This window comes from Nerophis lumbriciformis, linkage group LG33 (genome assembly GCF_033978685.3).
Source record: "Nerophis lumbriciformis linkage group LG33, RoL_Nlum_v2.1, whole genome shotgun sequence".
Lineage (NCBI taxonomy): Eukaryota > Metazoa > Chordata > Actinopteri > Syngnathiformes > Syngnathidae > Nerophis > Nerophis lumbriciformis.
The window spans coordinates 3792507-3814307 of NC_084580.2; the positions used below are offsets into that span (position 1 = coordinate 3792507).

Sequence of the window (21801 nt, forward strand, 5' to 3'; positions counted from 1 at the left end):
CTCCAGTGCCATCTCCCTGAGCACCGGCTCCCCCCAGGGCTGCATTTTGAGTCTGCTGCTGTTCACACTGATGACCCATGACTGCTGCGCCAGGTCCACTACTTACCACATTGTGACGTATGCGGACGACACAACAGTAGTGGGCCTCATCCGTGACAACAACGACATGGACTACAGGGAGAAGGTGAAACTTCTGGTTGACTGGTGCAGAACCAACAACCTGGCCCTAAACGTCGACAAGACCAAGGAGATCGTCGACTCCAGGAGGCACCAGTCCAGTCACACTCCATTCTTCATCAACGGCACAGCAGTGGAGATCGTAAGCAGCACCAAGTTCCTGGGGGTGCAGATAACTGACAATCTGACCTGGCCTCTACACAACGGAACTCTTATAAAAAGAGCTCAGCAGCGCATGCCCTTTTTACGTCGGATGAAAAGAGCACAGCTCCCTCCCCCCATTCTCACCACATTCTACAGAGGCACTAGAGAGCCAACTGACCAACTGCATCTCTGCCTGGACTGGAGCCTGCTGTGCTTTAGACTCAAAGTCTCTGCAGAGAGTGGTGAGGACGGTGGAAAAGATCATCAGGACTCCTCTTCCTCCTGTCCGGGAGATTGCAAAAAGCCGCTGCCTGACCAGGGCTCAGAAAATCTGTAGAGTCTCCTCCCACCCCCACCTGTAACAGTTTCTTTCCTCGGGCCATAAAACTCTTGAACACATCAAAGTAATCCCATTAATTCCCCAAAAAACAGATTAACTCACTGGACTATGAAAACAATATAACATACATCCATAAACGTGGATGCATATGAAAAACTGCAATATATTTATCTGTACAGTAATCTATTTTTTATATCTGCACATTATTGCTCTTTTATCCTGCACTACAACAAGCTAATGCAACAAAATGTTGTTCTTATCTGTACTGTAAAGTTCAGATTTGAATGACAATAAAATAAGTCTATGTCTAAGTCGCTAAGTGTAATATATATATATACAGCCCGGTATATGTGTGTGCATATATATATAACGGTGTTGACGAACACCGTTAGGGCCGCTTGTTGTCACTGTCACTCAGACTTGCATTGCAAAATTACACACAATAAATGTGTTTATTTTTGTTTAGAATTCAGATAAGATTTGATTTGGTGTGCGGCATATATTTGCTGTGCGCAGAGGACGCTTGAGCAGTGCACAATTGCGCAGGCGCGCACCTTAGAGGGAACGTTGGCTGCTACCTTTTGTAGCAACGCTTCTGCTGCATACTTTGCATATTACTGTTGTCTGCTGAATATCTTCCCGCGTGAAGCCAAACTACCGCCAGATGATGGACCCCGTGCTGTTTTTTTTGGGCATTAATTGTTCTTCCTCCATTTGTGATCAGTTTCGCACCTTCTCTTGTATTGTCACTCACACCGCTCCGCTTGTACCACCTTCCTCAGCTAACGTTAACATGCTGCTACCTCTCTGCTGGGCGAGGGCGTGTGACGCTACCTTCTTACGTATGTAAGAAGGTGCGCTTGTTTTACGCCCCTGTGAGAAGGAGAGACTAGAAAGAGTGAGAAACGCCTGTAGTGTAATGCCTGCAGCTAAAGGCAACTGTGTGACAACGTATACTCCAATATCACGATATCATGATATAATCATTTTCTATATCGCACAGAGGCAAACCCGCGATATAATGAGTATATCGATATATCGCCCAGCCCTAATTATATATATATATATATATATATATATATATATATATATATATATATATATATATATATATATATATATATACATATATATATATACATATATATATATATATATATATATATATATATATATATATATATATATATATATATATATATATATATATATATATATTCCTCGCGCATTAATTGACTGAAAGAGTGCGCTCTTGATGTCATACATTTTTAGACTATAAGATTTGCCTGAGCGGCTAGGAGACACGAGAGTAACAAGCGGTAAAAAAAATTGATTAGAAAGGACAAATTAAAAAAAAAAAAAATACTTTTTTTTTTTAATACTTTGGACTTCCCGCGGGCCGGATTTTGGACCCTGGCGGGTCGGATCCGGCGGCTAGGAGATTAGTTTGGGGACCCCTGCCATAAACCAAGTCAGCACATTTGCAGTTTTTTGTTTTGGCAGGGTTCCTGCCACCCTCTTCAATATTGCTAAGTGCCAGTAAAGGCGATACCGACCCCCTCAGGCCATGACAGAGGTGCCTTTCAACTAGTTTTAAGTCGATGTATCATCCCAAAAGGTATGGAAATATTTTATGAAGGTTGAAAAGTTACGTAGCGCTGCTTCAAAACCGATTGTTGGACCTTGGAGACCACATGCACAGCAATGGCATGAGACCAATAGTTCAATGTGTGAAGATCAACCAAAGAGACTGTCCACCTTGTCTCTCGGCACAGCAGGGGCCCAGGAGTAGTGGTACTCTCGGCTCCCCAACAGAAGAGAATGCCATGGTTGGTAGCAGTCCAGAACAGCCTGACCTTCCTCCTTAGCCACCACCGGGTATTCTGCAGAAAGGGTACATGGAAAGGGGAGGATTGAGAGAAGACTAAACGTTTTCATCCATATGGACAAGCAGTGCTGAAACACACTTGTGACCACGTGTCTGTGTGAAGAACGATACACTCCATCCACACACAAACAGCAATACGCACCGCCACAATCCTCTCGGCCAGATGGAGATGGACAGATGTGCATCTTGTAGTTGCATGTGATGCAATCCATTACTCGTCTTTGCAGGAGCCCTGCGATGCACACATCATATGCTCACAAATGTGCCTCCAACCGTGAATGCTCTTGTTTGGCTGCAGGGAGAAGGAACACTCACCACACTTGTTTGGACACAATCCTGAGGGAGACAAGCGTGAAGAATGCATTTCATATGACGGCATGACTTTTTATGGTGATGACGTGCACTCACAAATCCTAAAGGTAAATACCGTCCCTGATGAACACTTCCAAGTGTTTTTTTAAGATTTGCCTGCCTTTGTCCATAATAGTAATGGCTGCCATTGTAATAGATCCTTGGGAAAAGAGAACTGTGTCAAAATCTGCTGAACGTTGAGGGACTTGCCAAACAAAGTCCAGTGGAGCATTTGTTCGATGGAACCCTAGGGGTTTGGTGAGTCGGGCTCAGGGGTTCGGCGGAGGTCAAGACACACCCGACTCATCGTGTAAATAAAAACTTCTCCCTATCGGCGTATTATGAACAGCAGAAGTCACATTGATTTGCAGGTGTGTAATTTGTTATGAGTTTATGCACTGTGTTGGTTTTGTTCTTTGAACAAGGTGATGTTCATGCACGGTTCATTTTGTGTACCAGTAAAAAAACATGGTAACACTTTAGTATGGGGAACATATTCACCATTAATTAGTTGCTTATTAACATGCAAATTAGTAACATATTGGCTCTTAACTAGTCATTATTAAATACTTATTAATGCCTTTTTCGGCATGACCTTATTATATCCCTAACCCTCTAACCCTGGCCCTAACCCTCTAACCCTAGCCCTAACCCTCACCAAATAACTCTAAATTAAGTCTTTGTTACTTAGAATATGTTCCCCATGCTAAAGTGTTACCAAAAACATAACTTTGTCTCGAATTTGACAAAAAAAAAATATTTTATTTTTCACTAAAGAAGGGTTCGGTGAATGTGCATATGAAACTGGTGGGGTTCGGTATCTCCAACAAGGTTAAGAACCACTGATTTAGAGTCACACTATCTTTTCCTGGATGCTGTTTCACCGAATTTGTTTAAAGGGGCCCTATATGCAAAACCAACTTTTCTTACCTATTGGTACCTTCTGTTGTGTATTTGGGATCTGCATAAGTCCCGAAAATGTTTAAATCAGACCATGGAAGCATGACGGAGATATTTATAAAACAATCTTGCCTTTCTTCATAGTTCTTCCAAAGCAGCTTTTTGGAATTTGCCCACCTTGGGACATCCCCGGTTGGGAAAAACGTCACCGTTTTTCATTATCCATATATGGCATAAATGTATTGTAATCCGCAATGTAGTCAAAAAGCTCCTTATTTTTTGGTGAGGAAGACTGCATTGTATGCACATGCATCCTTTGGTGTTGCCATTTCTAATAAAAAGTAGCATATAGTTTTAACATATATCTGTCAGTAGACTCGCTATGGAAGCGCTAAACACTACAACAAGGATAATGGGTAGAAGACGCTGACGAAGTGGAGGCACGTAATTAAGACCGCATCCTAAAGAGACGGTCAAAAAGCAACTTGAAGATGGTCTGTAAAACATAAATCTATGCAACATTTTGACTAAAGGACCACCATTACATGTTATGTAGACCAGTGTTTTTCAACCACTAGTGTACCGTGAGATATTGTTTGGTGTGCCGTGGGAAATTATGTACTTTCACCTAATTGGCTCAAAAAACATTTTTTCAAACCAATAATTATAATTCGCAAATAATGTGCCGTTGAAGAGTGTCTGTGTTGTCTAGAGATCAGCAGAGTAACCATGTAATACTCTTCGTCATCAGTAGGTGGCAGCAGGTAGTGAATTGCTTCCTAAGCCTACTTTGAGACAAGAGAATTAAAGATGCATGGATTGTTATGGTTTGAATTCATATCGAACAATTGCATCAGGTTATTTGATGAGAACGACTTTATATTGTCAATATAGACCAGGGGCCCCCCCGCCAGCGTCCAAAATCCGGCCCGCGGGAAGTCCCACGTTAAAAAATAAAAAAAACATTTTTTAACCCAATGCAGCCCCCGAGTCAAAACGTTTGAGGACCCCTGATATAGACTATTGAGTTTCGTTTTCAACATGTTCTGCTGGTGATGTGCCCCTGGATTTTTTCTATGAAAAAATGTGCCCTGGCTCAAAAAAGGTTGAAAAACACTGATGTAGACCACAAAGAAGTGTTTTAAATGTAGAAAAAATTACAATGACCCCTTTTTGCTGATTTTAAATTACCATTGAGTACATTGAGATTTCAGTACCAAGTTTTCGTGCTAAAATGTCATAAGTTTTAGGGATTATAAAGCAGAGGTGGGACCAAGTCATTGCTTTGCAAGTCACAAGTAAATCTCAAGTCTTTGCCCTCAAGTCCGAGTCAAGTCCCGAGTCAAGACAGAGCAAGTCCGAGTCAAGTCCAAAGTCAAGACTGGAAAGTCTCAAGTCAAGTCCCAAGTCCTGCATTTTGAGTTTCGAGTCCTTTCAAGTCGTTTAACCACAGACTAATATATTTACACAGATTGTGTATGCTTTTAAAACGCTGTATTTATTTATTAAAACAAGTGCATTTTAAATTGCAGGGAAAAAGATAGTGCTGACATTGCACTTCAAAATAGCACTACTAACCAGTCATTTTAAACATGTAACTCATTCCTTTACAGAATAAACACATTTGAAAAAAATAAGTGCAACTGTACTTATTTGCACAAAAGTGTTAACATTGTATTTCAATGGCATATTGCATTGTAACTAGTTCCACAGCAGTTTCTATCCTGTTCTTACCTTATCTCATTGATCTCATCTCATACTGTGTGTGTTTATGTGTGCGTACACATGAAAAACATAACAAATATATGAACATAACAATGAACAGAGTTGTACTTTTTAGATGTCAGGACCCTATGCAATATGTACACATATTCTTAATATAGTATACATTTTAACTGACCTTTATTTGACTGTTTGTCTTTTTGTAGGTGGCTAAAATACGCGGTGCTGCTGACCACCGTCTAACTTTACGTTACTGTGTGTGATACATTGACTAACGTAATGTTACTGTGTGTGATACATTGACTAACGTAATGTTACTGTGTGTGATACATTGACTAACGTAATGTTACTGTGTGTGATACATTGACTAACGTTACGTTACTGTGTATGATACATTGTCTAACGTAACGTTATGTGTAGGTACCTCATGCAACCCTGCTTAAAAAAAAATCACTTGACAAAAAGTATGAATAAGTTAGCAAACTGCAGTGGACGCAACAGATTGCCGTGTTTGCAATGACGTTGTAACCATAGACATCTTATAAGTAGACGCAGGTTGCTGTGACGTGAGCAATTTGGCCGCCATCTTGAGGTGGTGATGAGGAGCCGGCGAGCAGCCTAAACTGACAGTTGACAGGTAGAAAACAAAGATGCCGGGCTGGTGTTCAGCGTTTTCCTGCTCAAATGAGCGGACTGTTGAAAATAGGAATCGGGGGATTACTTTTCACAAGTAAGATTTAACATTAACGTACTATTGGTTGTATCTTATGAAAATAATATTACCACAGAGTTGAGAAGGATCAAAGATCTTCAATATTTGTATGTGAAAATCACAAATAAATCTTCTGAGGGAGGATGACGCCCCTACAGGGGTTTGGTTTACAAACTTTCAGCCCCACCTAAAACAAAATTCACCAGCCGCCACTGATTATGATGCATTCTCATTTTAGGCAAAGTATAAGACAATACTTTCTTAACAGTATAATTGTAACCAGGAATAAGTCTTCAAGTAACAATATTCAAATACTAACATTGTTGGGTAAAACAGAATTTGGTTTTATTCTGAATCCAGTGAAACAGATTGGTGGTTTTAGCTGATATGAAGACTTTCAGGTGTTTATATGTGTTTATGTTTAAGTATTTGGCAGACGCTTTTATCCAAAGCGACTTACATAAAATAATACATATAAAACAATCACTGCAAATATTATCATTTAAGGGAAGAATGTAATAGAAAATATCAATACAAAGTGTCAAGACAGAATAAACTCTCTGCTGCTGCAGCAACAGAGATACAGTCTATAGGTCCCTAAGATATATAGATATCTAATGTATTCATACATTTTTTATGTAGGATATATACGCATGTATATATAACCTAATCATATTGTTTCTTCAATTTAAAAATAGCTTACCGTTTTTTCCCCTTCTCTAGGATTATAATCCCAGTTTTGATCTCGGACGTCTGGTCACTTATAGCATATAAGAATATTATATTACTGTTAAGCAAACTATGAATACTAAAACACGCCAAAACATGTGTCTGTTATCATAGCTACACGTATGACAAAAAAGGGGGGTGAAAATCAGTGGCATTCAGTGAGGTAAAATGAATTAAATGCGCTGACAGTTCATTGTTCCTGCCAAATGAATTGCACTGAGTGGAGCGGATCACCACTCCAAGATGGCGGCCCCGCACCTCGTCTGCGCCAGTAGGCAGTAGCGCTCCATGCTGCGTCTACTTATAAGATGTCTATGGTTATAACGTTAGCAGTGAGTTTGCAGCCTCACTGATTTAACTACACAGCAAATACAAGTCACGTAACTTAGCCAATAAACATTATCTTACATTCAAAACTTACCCTTCTTTGTGCAACTTCAAATGTTGAACGTTGTTGCGTCTCTGTCTGTAATATTCGAACTGCGTGATTTCCATACGGCAATTCGTTTTTTGTTGACCAAGTCGTAGTTTTTATACCCGAACGAAACCAACTTTGGCATAATTGTTGCGTTGTTTGACAACTTGTTCGGTGGTTGTACTGCAATTTGATTGGATGAATGCTGCGTGATGAAAACAACGTAGATCTAATTTGATTGGCTGTTGTACTGACAGCACACCAGCTGACAGGAACAACACGCTGAGAGACACAGACGAAGAAAATGAAAAATACGGAGCGCTCCCAAATAACTTTTTAAGCGTTGGATTTTGGGGAAAGTGGCAAGTCATGTCAAGTCATGTCAAGTCAAAAGGCTCAAGTCCAAGTGAAGTCACAAGTCATTGATGTTAAAGTCTAAGTCGAGTTGCAAGTCTCTTTACATTTTGTCAAGTCGAGTCTAAAGTCATTTAAATTCATGACTCGAGTCTGACTCGAGTCAAAGTCATGTGACTCGAGTCCACACCTCTGTTATAAAGACTTAAAATGCATATAAATCATAAAATAAATAGCCTACTTTGCAGAAATTCACTTTTCTTGGAGGATCTGGAACGTAATACCCGTGATAATGAAGAACACACTGGTATTGATATACAACTAGTCCACCCAGAGTTACACTGCCTCAATCATAAAACTGTAATTATTTGTAGTTTTAAGTAAAAGGTCAAAAGCCTTCTTTGTAGTAAATTGAAACATGGTCCAAAACAAAAAAAGGTAATTGATTTACTCAGATAATTAAAACAAAGTTAACCACTGGCATCTTCACAAAGAGCCGTAATATTAGATCATTATTCACCTGTTTTTTTGACAATGAACCAAGCTATTGCTATAACTGTGTCCGCTTGCAGACTTTCAACTCAGGCAGGCTTTCAACACAAGAGGCAGGGCAAGAGAAGTGGGGTGTTTAACGTCATTTACCAGAGCTGGTAAATTGTTCTTTAAACACAAAAACAGTTTGAAAGTGGAAGTTTGTATCAGTGTAAAAACAAAACACTACCTTAACTTTCACAACAAGTGACTTAATGGGGTCCTCAACCTCAAAAATCCCCCTTTTGCCACGAAAACATACACACATACACACACACACACACACACACAAAAATCATTATTATACGCAACAGAACAGCAACAATGCAAAAATGTCATCCAATAAAAAAATGATTTGTTCATGCATGTTTGTGTGAATGTAACAGAAGCCAGTCAACTCCAGGAGTAGTGCTGGTGATCCAGGAGAATGCCTTTGCCTTTAGCTCAGTTGTCAGCACGCTGTCCTCTCACACCGGCGACCTGTGTTCGCGCCCCACTCGTAGCAGTAAGAAAAACAATGCAACCGAGTGAGAACACAATTGCTACACAAAGCTGAGCTGACTGTGATTGACAGCTAGACCACCAATCGTTGCATTCTACCATCAAAATTGGCAGGGCTGTCGCCTAGTTTTTTTCACTAGTAGCACCGGTGCTACTACAAACCCCGTTTCCATATGAGTTGGGAAATTGTGTTAGATGTAAATATAATCGGAATACAATGATTTGCAAATCCTTTTCAACCCATATTCAATTGAATGCACTACAAAGACAAGATATTTGATGTTAAAACTCATAAACTTTATTTATTTTTTGCAAATAATAATTAACTTAGAATTTCATGGCTGCAACACGTGCCAAAGTAGTTGGGAAAGGGCATGTTCACCACTGTGTTACATGGCCTTTCCTTTTAACACTCAGTAAACGTTTGGGAACTGAGGAAACACATTTTTTAAGCTTCTCAGGTGGAATTCTTTCCCATTCTTGCTTGATGTACAGCTTAAGTTGTTCAACAGTCCGGGGGTCTCCGTTGTGGTATTTTAGGCTTCATAATGTGTCACACATTTTCAATGGGAGACAGGTCTGGACTACAGGCAGGCCAGTCTAGTACCCGCACTCTTTTACCATGAAGGCAAGTTCATGCAACACGTGGCTTGGCATTGTCTTGCTGAAATAAGCAGGGGCGTCCAAAGTAACGTTGCTTGGATGGCAACATATGTTGCTCCAAAACTTGTATGTACTTTTCAGCATTAATGGCGCCTTCACAGATGTGTAAGTTACCCATGTCTTGGGCACTAATACACCCCCATACCATCACAGATGCTGGCTTTTCAACTTTGCGCCTATAACAATCCGGATGGTTCTTTTCCTCTTTGGTCCGGAGGTCACAACGTCCAGTTTCCAAAAACAATTTGAAATGTGGACTCGTCAGACCACAGAACATTTTTCCACTTTGTATCAGTCCATCTTAGATGAGCTCAGGCCCAGCGAAGCCGACGGCCTTTCTGGGTGTTGTTGATAAACGGTTTTCGCCTTGCATAGGAGAGTTTTAACTCACACTTACAGATGTAGCGACCAACTGTAGTTACTGACAGTGGGTTTCTGAGGTGTTCCTGAGCCCATATGGTGATATCCTTTACACACTGATGTCGCTTGTTGATGCAGTACAGCCTGAGGGATCGGAGGTCACAAGCTTAACTGCTTACTGCAGTGATTGCTCCAGATTCTGGTTGAGAAAGGTTTTTCTTAAACTGTTCAACAATTTGCTCACGTATTTGTTGACAAAGTGGTGACCCTCGCCTAATCCTTGTTTGTGAATGACTGAGCATTTCATGGAATCTACTTTTATACCCAATCATGGCACCCACCTGTTCCCAATTTGCCTGTTTACCTGTGGGATGTTCCAAATAAGTGTTTGATGAGCATTCCTCAACTTTATCAGTATTTATTGCCACCTTTCCCAACTTCTTTGTCACGTGTTGCTGGCATCAAATTCTAAAGTTAATGATTATTTGCAAAAAAAAAAATGTTTATCAGTTTGAACATCAAATATGTTATCTTTGTAGCATATTCAACTGAATATGGGTTGAAAATGATTTGCAAATCATTGTATTCCGTTTATATTTACATCTAACACAATTTCCCAACTCATGTGGAAACGGGGTTTGTAAATAAAAAAAATCAGTAGCACAGAAAAATTATAGAAGCAATATTCATCCATCCATTTTCTACCGCTTGTCCCTTTCGGGGTCGCAGGGGGTACTGGAGCCTATCTCAGCTGCATTCAGGCGGAAGGCAGGGTACACCCTGGACAAGTCGCCACCTCATTGCAGGGCTAGAAGCAATATGAAATGTCTTAAATATCACAATTTCATTATTAACACTCAAACAAGGTACACACGTGCACTCATATTTATAAGCACATTGCCATCATAAGTCCTCCTGCAACACTCACAAAGAATAACACTAAACTGTGCTAGCACTGTCACTAACACGAGAGTAGGGCTGGGCGATATGGATCAAAATGGTATATCCCGATATAGTTTGGCCCATAACTAACCAATAAATGTAAATATCCTTTGTCGCAGTAACTAAATATCTCCACCATGACTTGATTTGAGGACTTATGGGGATCCCAAATACACAGAAACAGGTACCGACAAGTAAGAAAAGTAGGTTTTGCATAATAGGATCCCAACTGAAGAGGTGGTTTGAGATAAGAAAAAGCTTTGAAAAAAATATAAGAAAAGTCAAATATAATCTCCAATCGTCTTTAAAAAAAAAAGCATGCTCAATTTTTCAGCTAACAAAAACACAAATGAACATTATATGAAATAGGGCTGGGCGATATGGCCTTTTATTAATATCTTGATATTTTTAGACCATGTCACAATACACGATATATATCTCGATATTTTGCCTCAGCCTTAAATTAACACTTGATGCATATAATCACAGCAGTATGATGAATTTATGTGTCTACATTAAAACATTCTTGTTCATACTGCATTAATATATGCTCATTTTAAACTTTCATGCAGAGAGGGAAACCACAACTAAGTCAATTTACCAAAAGTGTATTTATTAAACAGTTATTAAGCAGTGGCACAAACATTCAAGTCATTTCCAAAACAGAACGTGCAAGATTGTCAGACATTTTAAAACAAGCTATTAGTGCACTTTTGTGCATGATGTCACTAAGAGGACATGTCAAAACAACACTAAATTAAAGTGCACTTTTTGTACAGAACGCCACTATAATAGTTTAAAACAAATAAAGTGCACTTTTGTGCATGTCATACAAGATATTTCAATAACTGTCAAATAAAAATTAGCTGCATAATAGGAAATCAAATAGTGTATGTCCTTCGCTATGTGGTTGGTTACTTCTCCTTCTGTTGTTGACTATTTTTTGTTGATGTGGAAATGGAAGACGCCAGGGTCAATTGGGTCAGTGCTGGATGCTTGGGCATTTTGTGGGTGTGGCACCGGCCGGAGATGTTGACATGTGGAGTTTCAAGCACTCTTCACTCTGTAGCGGTTGACTTTGCAATGCTACCAATTAGTAGTGCTGCTACTTTTTGTAGCAACGCTTTTGTCGCATACTTGACATATTACGGTTGTCTGTTCACCATCTTCCCGCTTGAAGCCAAACGACCGCCAGGCGATGGATCCCGTGCTGTTTTTCTTGGGAATTAGTTCTTCCTCCATTTGTTACCAGATTCACATCTTTCTCTCTCTCGTATTACCACTTGCCACAGCTCTGCTTGCACCACCTGCCACTGCTAACGTTACCCATTCCGCTACCTCTCTGCTCGGCGAGGGCGTATGACAGTATGTGACGTATGTAAGAAGGTGCGCTTGTTTTATCTCTCTGTGAGAAGGAGAGACAAGAAAGAGTGAGAAAAGCCTGAAGTGTAATGCCCGCAGCTAAAAGCAACTGTGTGAGAACGCATATACTCCAATACTCACGATATAGTCATTTTCTACATCGCACAGAGACAAACCCGCGATATATCGAGTATATTCAATATATCGCCCAGCCCTAATGTGAAATAAAGTGCTGGTTTAAGAGGACATGTTTAAACGTCAGCAGCAACATGAAAATAATTGACCTTCAACAATGGTGTTTTTATAGGTAAACATTAATAAACACACAACGATTTTAGCCAGGAACACCAACCTGCCAAATGCTTCATGATGCTGTGTGACAGGCTGCGTTCTGAAAGGTACTTTTAAAATGTAATTAGTTACTTGTTACTTTACCAAAGAAGTAACTGAATTACTCTTTAGAAAATGCAAGTACCGGTAACTACTGGGGAAAGTAATTAATACGTTACTTAAGAAAAACTCCAAATATCTGGCATAAAGTGTCATGACGTGGACTTTGGCGGTGCAAATTACTGCGCGGATTGCTTTCCCGAGATGCAAAACAACTGGACCGGACATGGCTTGAAGGTAGATACATGGTTTAATTATGACTACAAAAAGGTACAAACGAAAGGCGAACACAAGGCGAGGATAAAACTTGGCTATGAACAAAACAATAAACTAGCACTTGGGCAAAAGCTATGGACATGAAAACGAAAACACTTACTGTGACGTGAATAAACAAACACTTACGTGGCCTGGCATGAAGCATGAACAGGGCATGATAATGATAAAGGTAGCAGAAGTCAATGTCGCCAGACAGACTAACTGAAAGTGACAGGCTTAAATAGTAGTGATCATGACTAACACAGGTGTGTGAGTCCAAACGGGAAATAGGTGAAACTAATGGGTTGCTATGGTGACCAAACAAGAGAGCGTAAACAGGAACTAAAACGTCTTAACCAACAGGACATAACTAAAACAAAACATGATCACAAAGACATGACATAAAGCAGTTGAGATAAGTTTCATATGAGAGCAGTGTGTGCGTCTGTGTGTGTGCCATGGCCGCATGTTCTTGCCAGCAAACGGGGTATTGTTTGGATGGCAAGTATGTCACTTCAATCATTAAATTGTTGTTCAATATTCTTTCTGACCCTCATAGTTACTAGCGCACAGTGCAGTTTGTGTCAAGTTTAAAGGTGGTGAAAAAAACGTTGTCTTTTACTGACCAGTGTTGTTTCTTCCAAGTTGGAAGACTGAGTGTGTGAACGAGAGTAATCAGTGACACTTCCGCGTCAATCACTTGTCCATTTGATTATGTTTTGGTTTAAGTTTATTTCAAACATGCTATACAGATGGACACAAATTTTACTCTAGTTTGATAAAATCTGGATGGATTTATCTTAAGAGCAAAATGCTAATTAAAGGGTTAAAATCTGTATGTATGCTTTTTTTTTCAATACTCGCCCAACCTATTTTTAGTCGCAAACGAGACTAAAATACCTGGGCTTCAGTCCAGGTAAGCCTGTGCATTAAGGCATTCCTATGTGACACGTATTGTGTTGGAATATTGACCATATTGTACGACCTCAGCTGACATTCGACTTAAGAAGTTCCGCTATAATTATATATGCATGGAAACAGCGTGTTAGATTGCTTACCCGTGCGGCCTGTTTTCAGGAAGCTGTTAAACTCACTCTGGTACTCCGTTTTGACTCTGTACAAGGTGGTGGGATCTAAATAATAAGGCACGAGTGGTTAAAGACTAAGAAGGAATGTACAGTAAGTACAGTACTTTGAGAAGGTACTTGATTACAATTGGAAATAACCACTAGCAAGAAGGTAAACTTCCAGAAATATCACACTGGGTAGTTCTCACCTATGATGCCCTTCAAAGAAAGGCTGGTATCCTTGTAATTCGCATAAGCCTGATTGGTAATTTTTTGCAGGTCAATCTGGACAGCAGGAGTTGGGCCAGTGAGAGTGAACTCTTCATGCATGCTCCTGATGCTGCGGTCACACTGCAGACAGGCTTCGCTCACAGTGGCACAGCAGAGCATCAGCGCCAGCACCATAACCTGTTTTAAGCGAAAACAAGCTTAAAACGCAACTGCTTCTCGTCATGAATAATGCCACATATATTTTTCAACTAACCAAATAAATGGAACATTACCACTAAAATGTACAAAACCCAAAACCAGTGAAGTTGGCACGTTGTGTAAATCGTAAATGAAAACAGAATACAATGATTTACAAATCCTTATATTCAATTGAATAAACTACAAAGACAAGATACTTAACATTCAAACTAGAAAACGTTGTTATTTTTTGCAAATATTAGCTCATTTGGAATTTGATGCCTGCAACATGTTTCAAAAAAGCTGGCACAAGTGGCAAAAAAAGACTAAGAAAGTTGAGGAATGCTCATCAAACACTTATTTGGAACATCCCACTGGTGAACAGGCTAATTGGGAACAGGTGGGTGCCATGATTGGGTATAAAAGCAGCTTCCATGGAATGCTCAGTCATTCACAAACAAGGATGGGGCGAAGGTCACCACTTTGTGAACAAATGCGTGAGCAAATTGTTTCACACCAACATTTCTCAACCAGCTATTGCAAGGAATTTAGGGATTTCACCATCTACGGTCCGTAATATCATCAAAAGGTTCAGAGAAACTGGAGAAATCACTGCACGTAAGCAGCAAGGCTGAAAACCAACATTGAAGGCCCGTGATCTTTGATCCCTCAGGCGGTACTGTATCAAAAAGCGACATTAGTGTGTAAAGGATATCACCACATGGGCTCAGGAACACTTCAGAAAACCACTGTCAGTAACTACAGTTGGTTGCTACATCTGTAAGTGCAAGTTAAAACTCTACTATGCAAAGCGAAAGACATTTATCAACAACACCCAGAAACGCCGCCAGCTTCTTTGGGCCCGAGCTCATCTAAGATGTACTGATGCAAAGTGGAAAAGTGTTCTGTGGTCTGACGAGTCCACATTTCAAATTGTTTTTGGTAACTGTGGACGTTGTGTCCTCCGGAACAAAGAGGAAAAGAACCTTCCGGATTGTTATAGGCACAAAGTTCAAAAGCCAGCATCTGTGATGGTATGGGGGTGTATTAGTGCCCAAGGCATGGGTAACTTACACATCTGTGAAGGCACCATTAATGCTGTTTTGGAGCAACATATGTTGCCATCCAAGCAACGTTATCATGGACGCTCCTGCTTATTTCAGCAAGACAATGCCAAGCCACGTGTTACAACAGCGTCGCTTCATAGTAAAAGAGTGCTGGTTTTGTACAAGATGTTATTGACAGCACCGATATTTGGCATGTTGACGTATATAGGTATCGGCCTCTGTTTATTGGTAGCTGTCTTTTTTTTAATTTATATATATATAACTACAACTGCTCAAGCAGTTGCGTTTGCCCTGCATGCGAAGAATTTGATTTTTTCTGCAGCGCTTACGCTGTATATAAGTAAAGAAGAAGAGGCAGCATTCTTATACTTTCAGTAACATCTACAAAGAAATTATATCAGCAGGCTTAAAAATATCTCTCGACTATAAGCAACGTGAAGGTGCCAAGAATTGATTTTATTTAAATTTTTGCAATATTCCAGGGTTTCTCACTAGGAAACCTTACAATGTATTTAAATCCATCAACTGCTATACAAATGTATAAAATGGAGTAGACGGGAAGTTAGTATGGCGTAGATAAATCCCATATTTTTAGCAATTTTCCCAGGAGATTTCCCATATTTTGAAATGCAAATGTCGATGCTCCTTAGACCGGGGGTCAGCAACCCGTGGCTCTTTAGCGCTACCCTAGTGGCTCCCTGGAGTATTTTTAAAAAAGGATTGAAAATGGAAAAAGTTTGGGGAATTTTTTTTTCTTTGTTTTAGTATTTTTTATTTGTTTGAGGACAAACATGACACGAACCTCCCCAATTGTTAGAAAGCCCACTGTTTAGTATGTTTGTGTGTATGCTTCACTGATGAGAGTATTTGGTGAACATCGTTTTGTACTACTAATTTCGGCGGTTCTTGAACTCACCATAGTGTGGACTGTTTACATGTAAAATCTTCCACTCCTTCTTTGTCTCATTTTGTCCACCAAACGTTTTATGCTGTGAGTGAATGCACAAAGGTGAACTTAGTTGATGTTATTGACTTGTTGGAGTGCTAATCGAGCATATTTGGTCAGTGCATGACTGCAAGCTAATCAATGCTAACATACTATTTAGGCTAGCTTTATGTACATATATTTCATCATTATGCCTCGTTTGTAGGTATATTTGAGCTCATTTAATATCTTTTACTTTTATCCTCTTTGTATATAATGTATATCTGCATGTAACATGACACATTATCTGTATATAATATTGGCTGGATTTCAGATAGTTGTTTGTGTGCCATGTTGTTCCAGACCACAGCAAACATTACCAAGCTTGCCAAACATTGTAATAAATCTATTAAAAGAAGACAGCCTTAACTTGGACACACACATCTATACCTTTGGCTATTAAAAGCCAGTCATTTCCAGGAGTTATCTCACCTTCTGAGTAGCCTCTGATTAACTCATGGTTTCTAATGTTACAAAAATGTGTAGAATAAATATAAAATTTCAAAATTGCTGTCAACGAAGATTTGCTTCAGCCAGCGACACAGTCATTTTGATAGGCTATTATAGCTAATATAGACACTTTCGTCATGTGTTGCCTTCATTATAAGACTTATATATGGCTTTTCATTTTTTGCGGCTCCAGACAGATATGTTTTTTGTATTTTTGGGTCTTTTAACGTTTTGGGTTGCCGACCCGTCTTAGACAAACATAATAAAGGTGTTTGTGAAATCCGCTTATGTTGTTTTGCGCTAAATTAACAACATTAGTGCCCCTATGTTGCTACTGGTCTGGCGTTTTTTCAAAAGTAATGTTAAAAAAACAACTTAAAGCCTTGCCCCACTGTTTTCGACGTATATTATTAATGTTCAAATAACTTTTACCGCAAATGAATATCGGCTACAAATATCGGTTATAGGCATCCTTGACAACGAATAATCAATATCAGTCCTGAAAAAACATAAAAACAATGTTTATCACCACTATCAGGAGTCAAAGTTCAATTACTGTGTTTTGAATATTTTGCATTTTGCTCTCCATATTTACAAGAGATGAGGAATATCTAATCACCTTAAATATAATGATATACACAGTGGTGCTGTTAACATGAACCATCAAAGTAAACAACAATAAAATATCTCAAAATGGAAAAACTGGCTTTTATTTTTTCTGGCAAGACCTAATAAAGTCTAATATAAATGTGTAAATACCTTTTTGCAGCACTACAACATATTTGGGGTCACATTTACTGCAGATGTTGGTACAATTTGGCATATAACTACAGGACCGGTATCGCCCACACTGATGTTTTTTGCTTTAACATTTTTAGGATCATTGAATGATGCTGTGATTTTTGCCTTTTAGTTTGATTATTATGATTATAAATCTTAATAAAACACAAGAGAAATATTTTAGGTAAAAGAAAATTGTATTCACATACCAACTTGTGAACAATTTAACAATGTGGACATTTGTAACAAGATGAAAACAGATAAGAGGCTATCCACTTACCTACCTACAATTGTTGAAGCAAAAAAGTAATGTGTAAGATAATTAAACAAAAGCAAAAACTATTATTGCCTCTCCTTCAAATCCTTTAGCTTTCCGGCCGGCCCTGATGTAGTGATGTGCGATAACACTGATTTTATTTTTGATTTGAGTAAAATTTAGGCAGGTATCGGCGATACCGATCATTTGTGCAAATATACCTAATGTTTCTGGTCAAATTTAAAAAGTAGTGTTTTTTAGTGATGGTGCTTTAACTCTTTAGCGCTAAAGACTCTTATCAATTACTTTAGTTCTCGGCCAGGGGTGTCAAACTCATTTTAGATCGGGGGCCACATGGAGGAAAATCTACTCCCAAATGGGCCGGACTGGTAAAATCACGGCACGATAACTTAAAAATAAAGACAACTTCAGACTGTTTTCTTTGCTTAAAAATAGAACCAGCACATTCTGAAAATGTACAAATCATAATGTTGTTGTTTTTTTTTTTACACTTACATGTTGCGGTTAATAGTATTCTATCTTTATTTGTCGTTATGTATATTTTCTGAATAAATTATGTGATAATGTTCATCAGTCAACTCATTGGTGTTAATTTTCAATCTACCAAGATAAACAAATAATATCAAAATCAAATTACAGGATGTTATTAATGTAGTTTGCTCATTTTCCTTGACTTGTACACTAACATCATGTAGTTTATTGTTTTTACATATGTAGCATCATCTACAAAGATACAAATAATTGCTATTGCGACATCTAGTGGACACATTTAGAAGAGCAGTTTCTTTCATTCAAAAATGTCGGCTCAGTTTTGTACTTGGCAAAATCTTTCCGCGGGCCGGATAAAACCTGTTCGCGGGCCTGATCGGGCCCTTCGGGCCTTATGTTTGATACCACTGGTTTAATCCCTTCTATCATTTAATTCCACGTACTGATATGCTCAATGTCTTAAGTGTTGTGCAATAAAAATGTTTTAAATTGTGTTGATGACTTAAGTCACTGTATTCCCAGAGTTTGGAAGCAATTCATGCATATTTTTATAGAACACAACAAAAACACGTGATATTTGACAAAATAACACTTCCAGCACTATGAAACGCAACACTTGAGGGACTTAAGGCTCAATCATATTATTTTATTTTCCTACCTGGAAGAAGAAGATCCAAATTAACGTTGAGGTTTTCATAATCCCCCCCAAACATTTTTAAGTCGCTGTCTATGTATTTAGTACCGTGTCATGGGTTGGATGTCATCTTGTTCCACGCAGTGCTTTAAAGTACGTCTTTAAGGCTTTGTATTCCTCTGACGTGAGCAAAGTTTGCGTTAACCGTTGAAAACAATTACGTAGCGTTTGTGGCGGGCATAATTAATTGCGTATACAGTACTTGAAATATATTTAAAAAAAAATGCTCACCACAAAAGAGGCATTAAAACACACTAAAACAATGTGTTTTATTTTTTATTTGTGTTTGTTTTTTGTTTTTGTTTTTTCATACTGCATCATACCGAGAAATACTTTCGTCTTTTGAGCAGACACTCATAACATAAATTTACAGCACTGGTAGAACAGCGCTCTCTCCTGGCTGTAAAGAGGCACAACATGAGGTAAAGTGCAGAATATCTCATCTTTGTGTTTGCTAATAGTCTTATACTGAAAGATCAAATTATAATATGTCATGGAAATTAGGGAGATATTGATCGTACTTTTATTGTAGGAATACGTTAATTGAAAATGTTAATTTGTGTGTATATATGTATACATACATTTTCTTCAAGCCCATTTTTCTTCAAGTGCCTCCTTATTGTGCATCTTGAAACAGCCACACCACAATTTTTCAGAGAGTCCTGTATTTCAGTTGAAGTTATTTGTGGATTTTTCTTTGCATCTCGAACAATTTTCCTGGCTGTTGTGACTGAAATCTTAGCTGGTCTACCTGAATCCCTCATTTTCCACTTCTTAATCGGCATTTGAACACTGCTGATTGGCATTCTCAATTCCTTGGATATCTTTTTATACCTCTTTCCTGTTTATGCAGTTCAATTACTTTTTCTCGCAGATGCTTTGACAATTCTTTTGCCTTCCCCATGACTCAGAATCCAGAAACATTTGTGCAGCACTGGATGAAAGATGCAATGGTCTGTCAGAAGCCCAGAAACTCACTGACCTTTTATACACACACATTAATTACAAACAAACAGGTCACAGGTGAGGATTGGAACCTTGATTGGCCATTCAAACTTGTTTGTGTCAACTTTTGTGCATGTTATCTGGGGTATGTAAACTTTGGATCGGGTCATTTGGGTACTGTCTTTTGTAATTTCGATTTAAAAAAAGTAAACGCAGTTGTTTGCCAATAAATAGCTTCACACAACCATTAAGCATGAGTGGAAGAAAGGTTTTTGTGTTATCATTCAAATTATCTGAAGACTGGCCAATAAATCATAAATTCTCCCAGGGTACATACATATTTTTGTGTGTGTATATATATATGCATATATATGTAAGCATATATATATATATATATATATATATATATATATATAATAGGTCTTGCACAAGTACAACAAAACTTTGTTTTCAGCACAAACCCGTTCAAGATTAGACAAACAAACAGTGTACAGGGTTACAGAACAGGAACGCTGATGGGTCGCCACAAGGCGCCCCGTAAAAGATGGGAAAAAAGGTAAAACGCTGGGGAAGGATGAGTAAAAAAATACAATCTAGACTGGGCTCCAAAGGGGGCCCAGTCTGGAGTGGGAAAAAACCTCCATAGCAAAGCCCATATACATATTACAACATACATCTCGAGATATCTAGCAACAGAGGGAAGGGGCGGAGTAATGGTGGTAGGCCGCAGCTTTCGGCGCTGACCATCCTTCTATCACCCCTATGGGATTTGCGTCGAGGTCGTTGGGTTGGGGGGTTGTATGTGTGGTGTATATTTTTGTGGATGCATGTTGTTTGTATGTAAGCCTGCACTGTCCTTCGGGAGAGTCTCGAAACCAGGGAACAATCCAAGTTAGAATGTTTTGTATGCGAGTGAAAATGAAAATTTGCTTTTCACTCTAAATTGTCTATGACTGGTCCTCAAAAATCCTGCGAGGCAGACAGTCCGATCACAAGAGTGTCCACAGTTCTCGCATCCTCCAATCATTTGTGGCAGCTTTGGGGCACTTTGAAGACTGCCAGCAACTTCCAATTTGTGGACAAACCAGAGCAACGCTTACTCCAATCAGCAGATGTCCTGTTGTCATAATTCCGAATAGATTGAAATCTTCACGTCGTCGACCGAAAAGGGTCGCCAGGCACTCCTTCTCCCAAGAGTCTGTCGCGTGTCCAGCAATAACCGCTTCGTCACGACAGCAGGTTCCCCCAAAACCAAGATTTTGTCAATTTCGTTGAGGCCATATAAATAGTTCCAATGTTTAGATTTGGAGAGCAGTATTAAAAGAGGCAACAAGAAAGTTAAGACAAGACAAAGAAGCAATAAACTTTGTTATTTTTTGCAAATATTTGCTCATTTGATATTTGATGCCTGCAACATGTTTCAAAAAAGCTGGCACAAGTGGCAAAAAAGACAGAAAGTTGAGGAATGCTCATCAAACACTTATTTGGAACATCCAACAGTTGGACAGGCTAATTGGGAACAGGTGGGTGTCATGATTGGTGATAAAAGCAGCTTCCATGAAATGCTCAGTCATTCACAAACAAGGATGGGACGAGGGTCACCACTTTGTGAACGAATGCGTGAGCTAATTGTTGAACAGTTTAACAACAACATTTCTCAACTAGCTATTGCAAGGAATTTAGTGATTTCACCATCTACGATCCGTAATATCATCAAAAGGTTCAGAGAAGGCCGAAAACCAACATTGAATGCCCATGACCTTCGGTCCCTCAGGCGGTACTGCATCAAAAACTGACATCAGTGTGTAAAGGATATCACCACGTGGGCTCAGGAACACTTCAGAAAACCACTGTCAGTAACTACAGTTGGTCGCTACATATGTAAGAGCAAATTAAAACTCTA

The 21801-nt window shown here is 39.1% G+C and overlaps 1 protein-coding gene across 4 annotated transcripts in view; it reads right to left on the reverse strand.

Moving 5' to 3' along the window:
- LOC133575873 (izumo sperm-egg fusion protein 1) overlaps positions 1–19026 on the reverse strand; it is a 30964-nt gene extending 11938 nt beyond the window's left edge. For 2 of the 4 annotated variants that reach the window (XM_061928759.1, XM_061928758.1), the window contains exons 1-7: positions 18918–19026; positions 14013–14211; positions 13795–13869; positions 2977–3060; positions 2865–2885; positions 2692–2781; positions 2420–2544 (exon numbers count right to left, since the gene is read on the reverse strand). In XM_061928759.1, the coding sequence (XP_061784743.1) occupies positions 2420–2544; positions 2692–2781; positions 2865–2885; positions 2977–3060; positions 13795–13869; positions 14013–14211; positions 18918–18956 (633 nt within the window). In that variant the 5' untranslated portion in view covers positions 18957–19026. Of the gene's footprint in view, positions 1–2419; positions 2545–2691; positions 2782–2864; positions 2886–2976; positions 3061–13794; positions 13870–14012; positions 14212–16194; positions 16268–18917 lie in introns of all 4 variants that reach the window. The other 2 variants (XM_061928760.1, XM_061928761.1) reach the window with 2 other exon arrangements.
- Positions 19027–21801: the final 2775 nt, after the last annotated feature.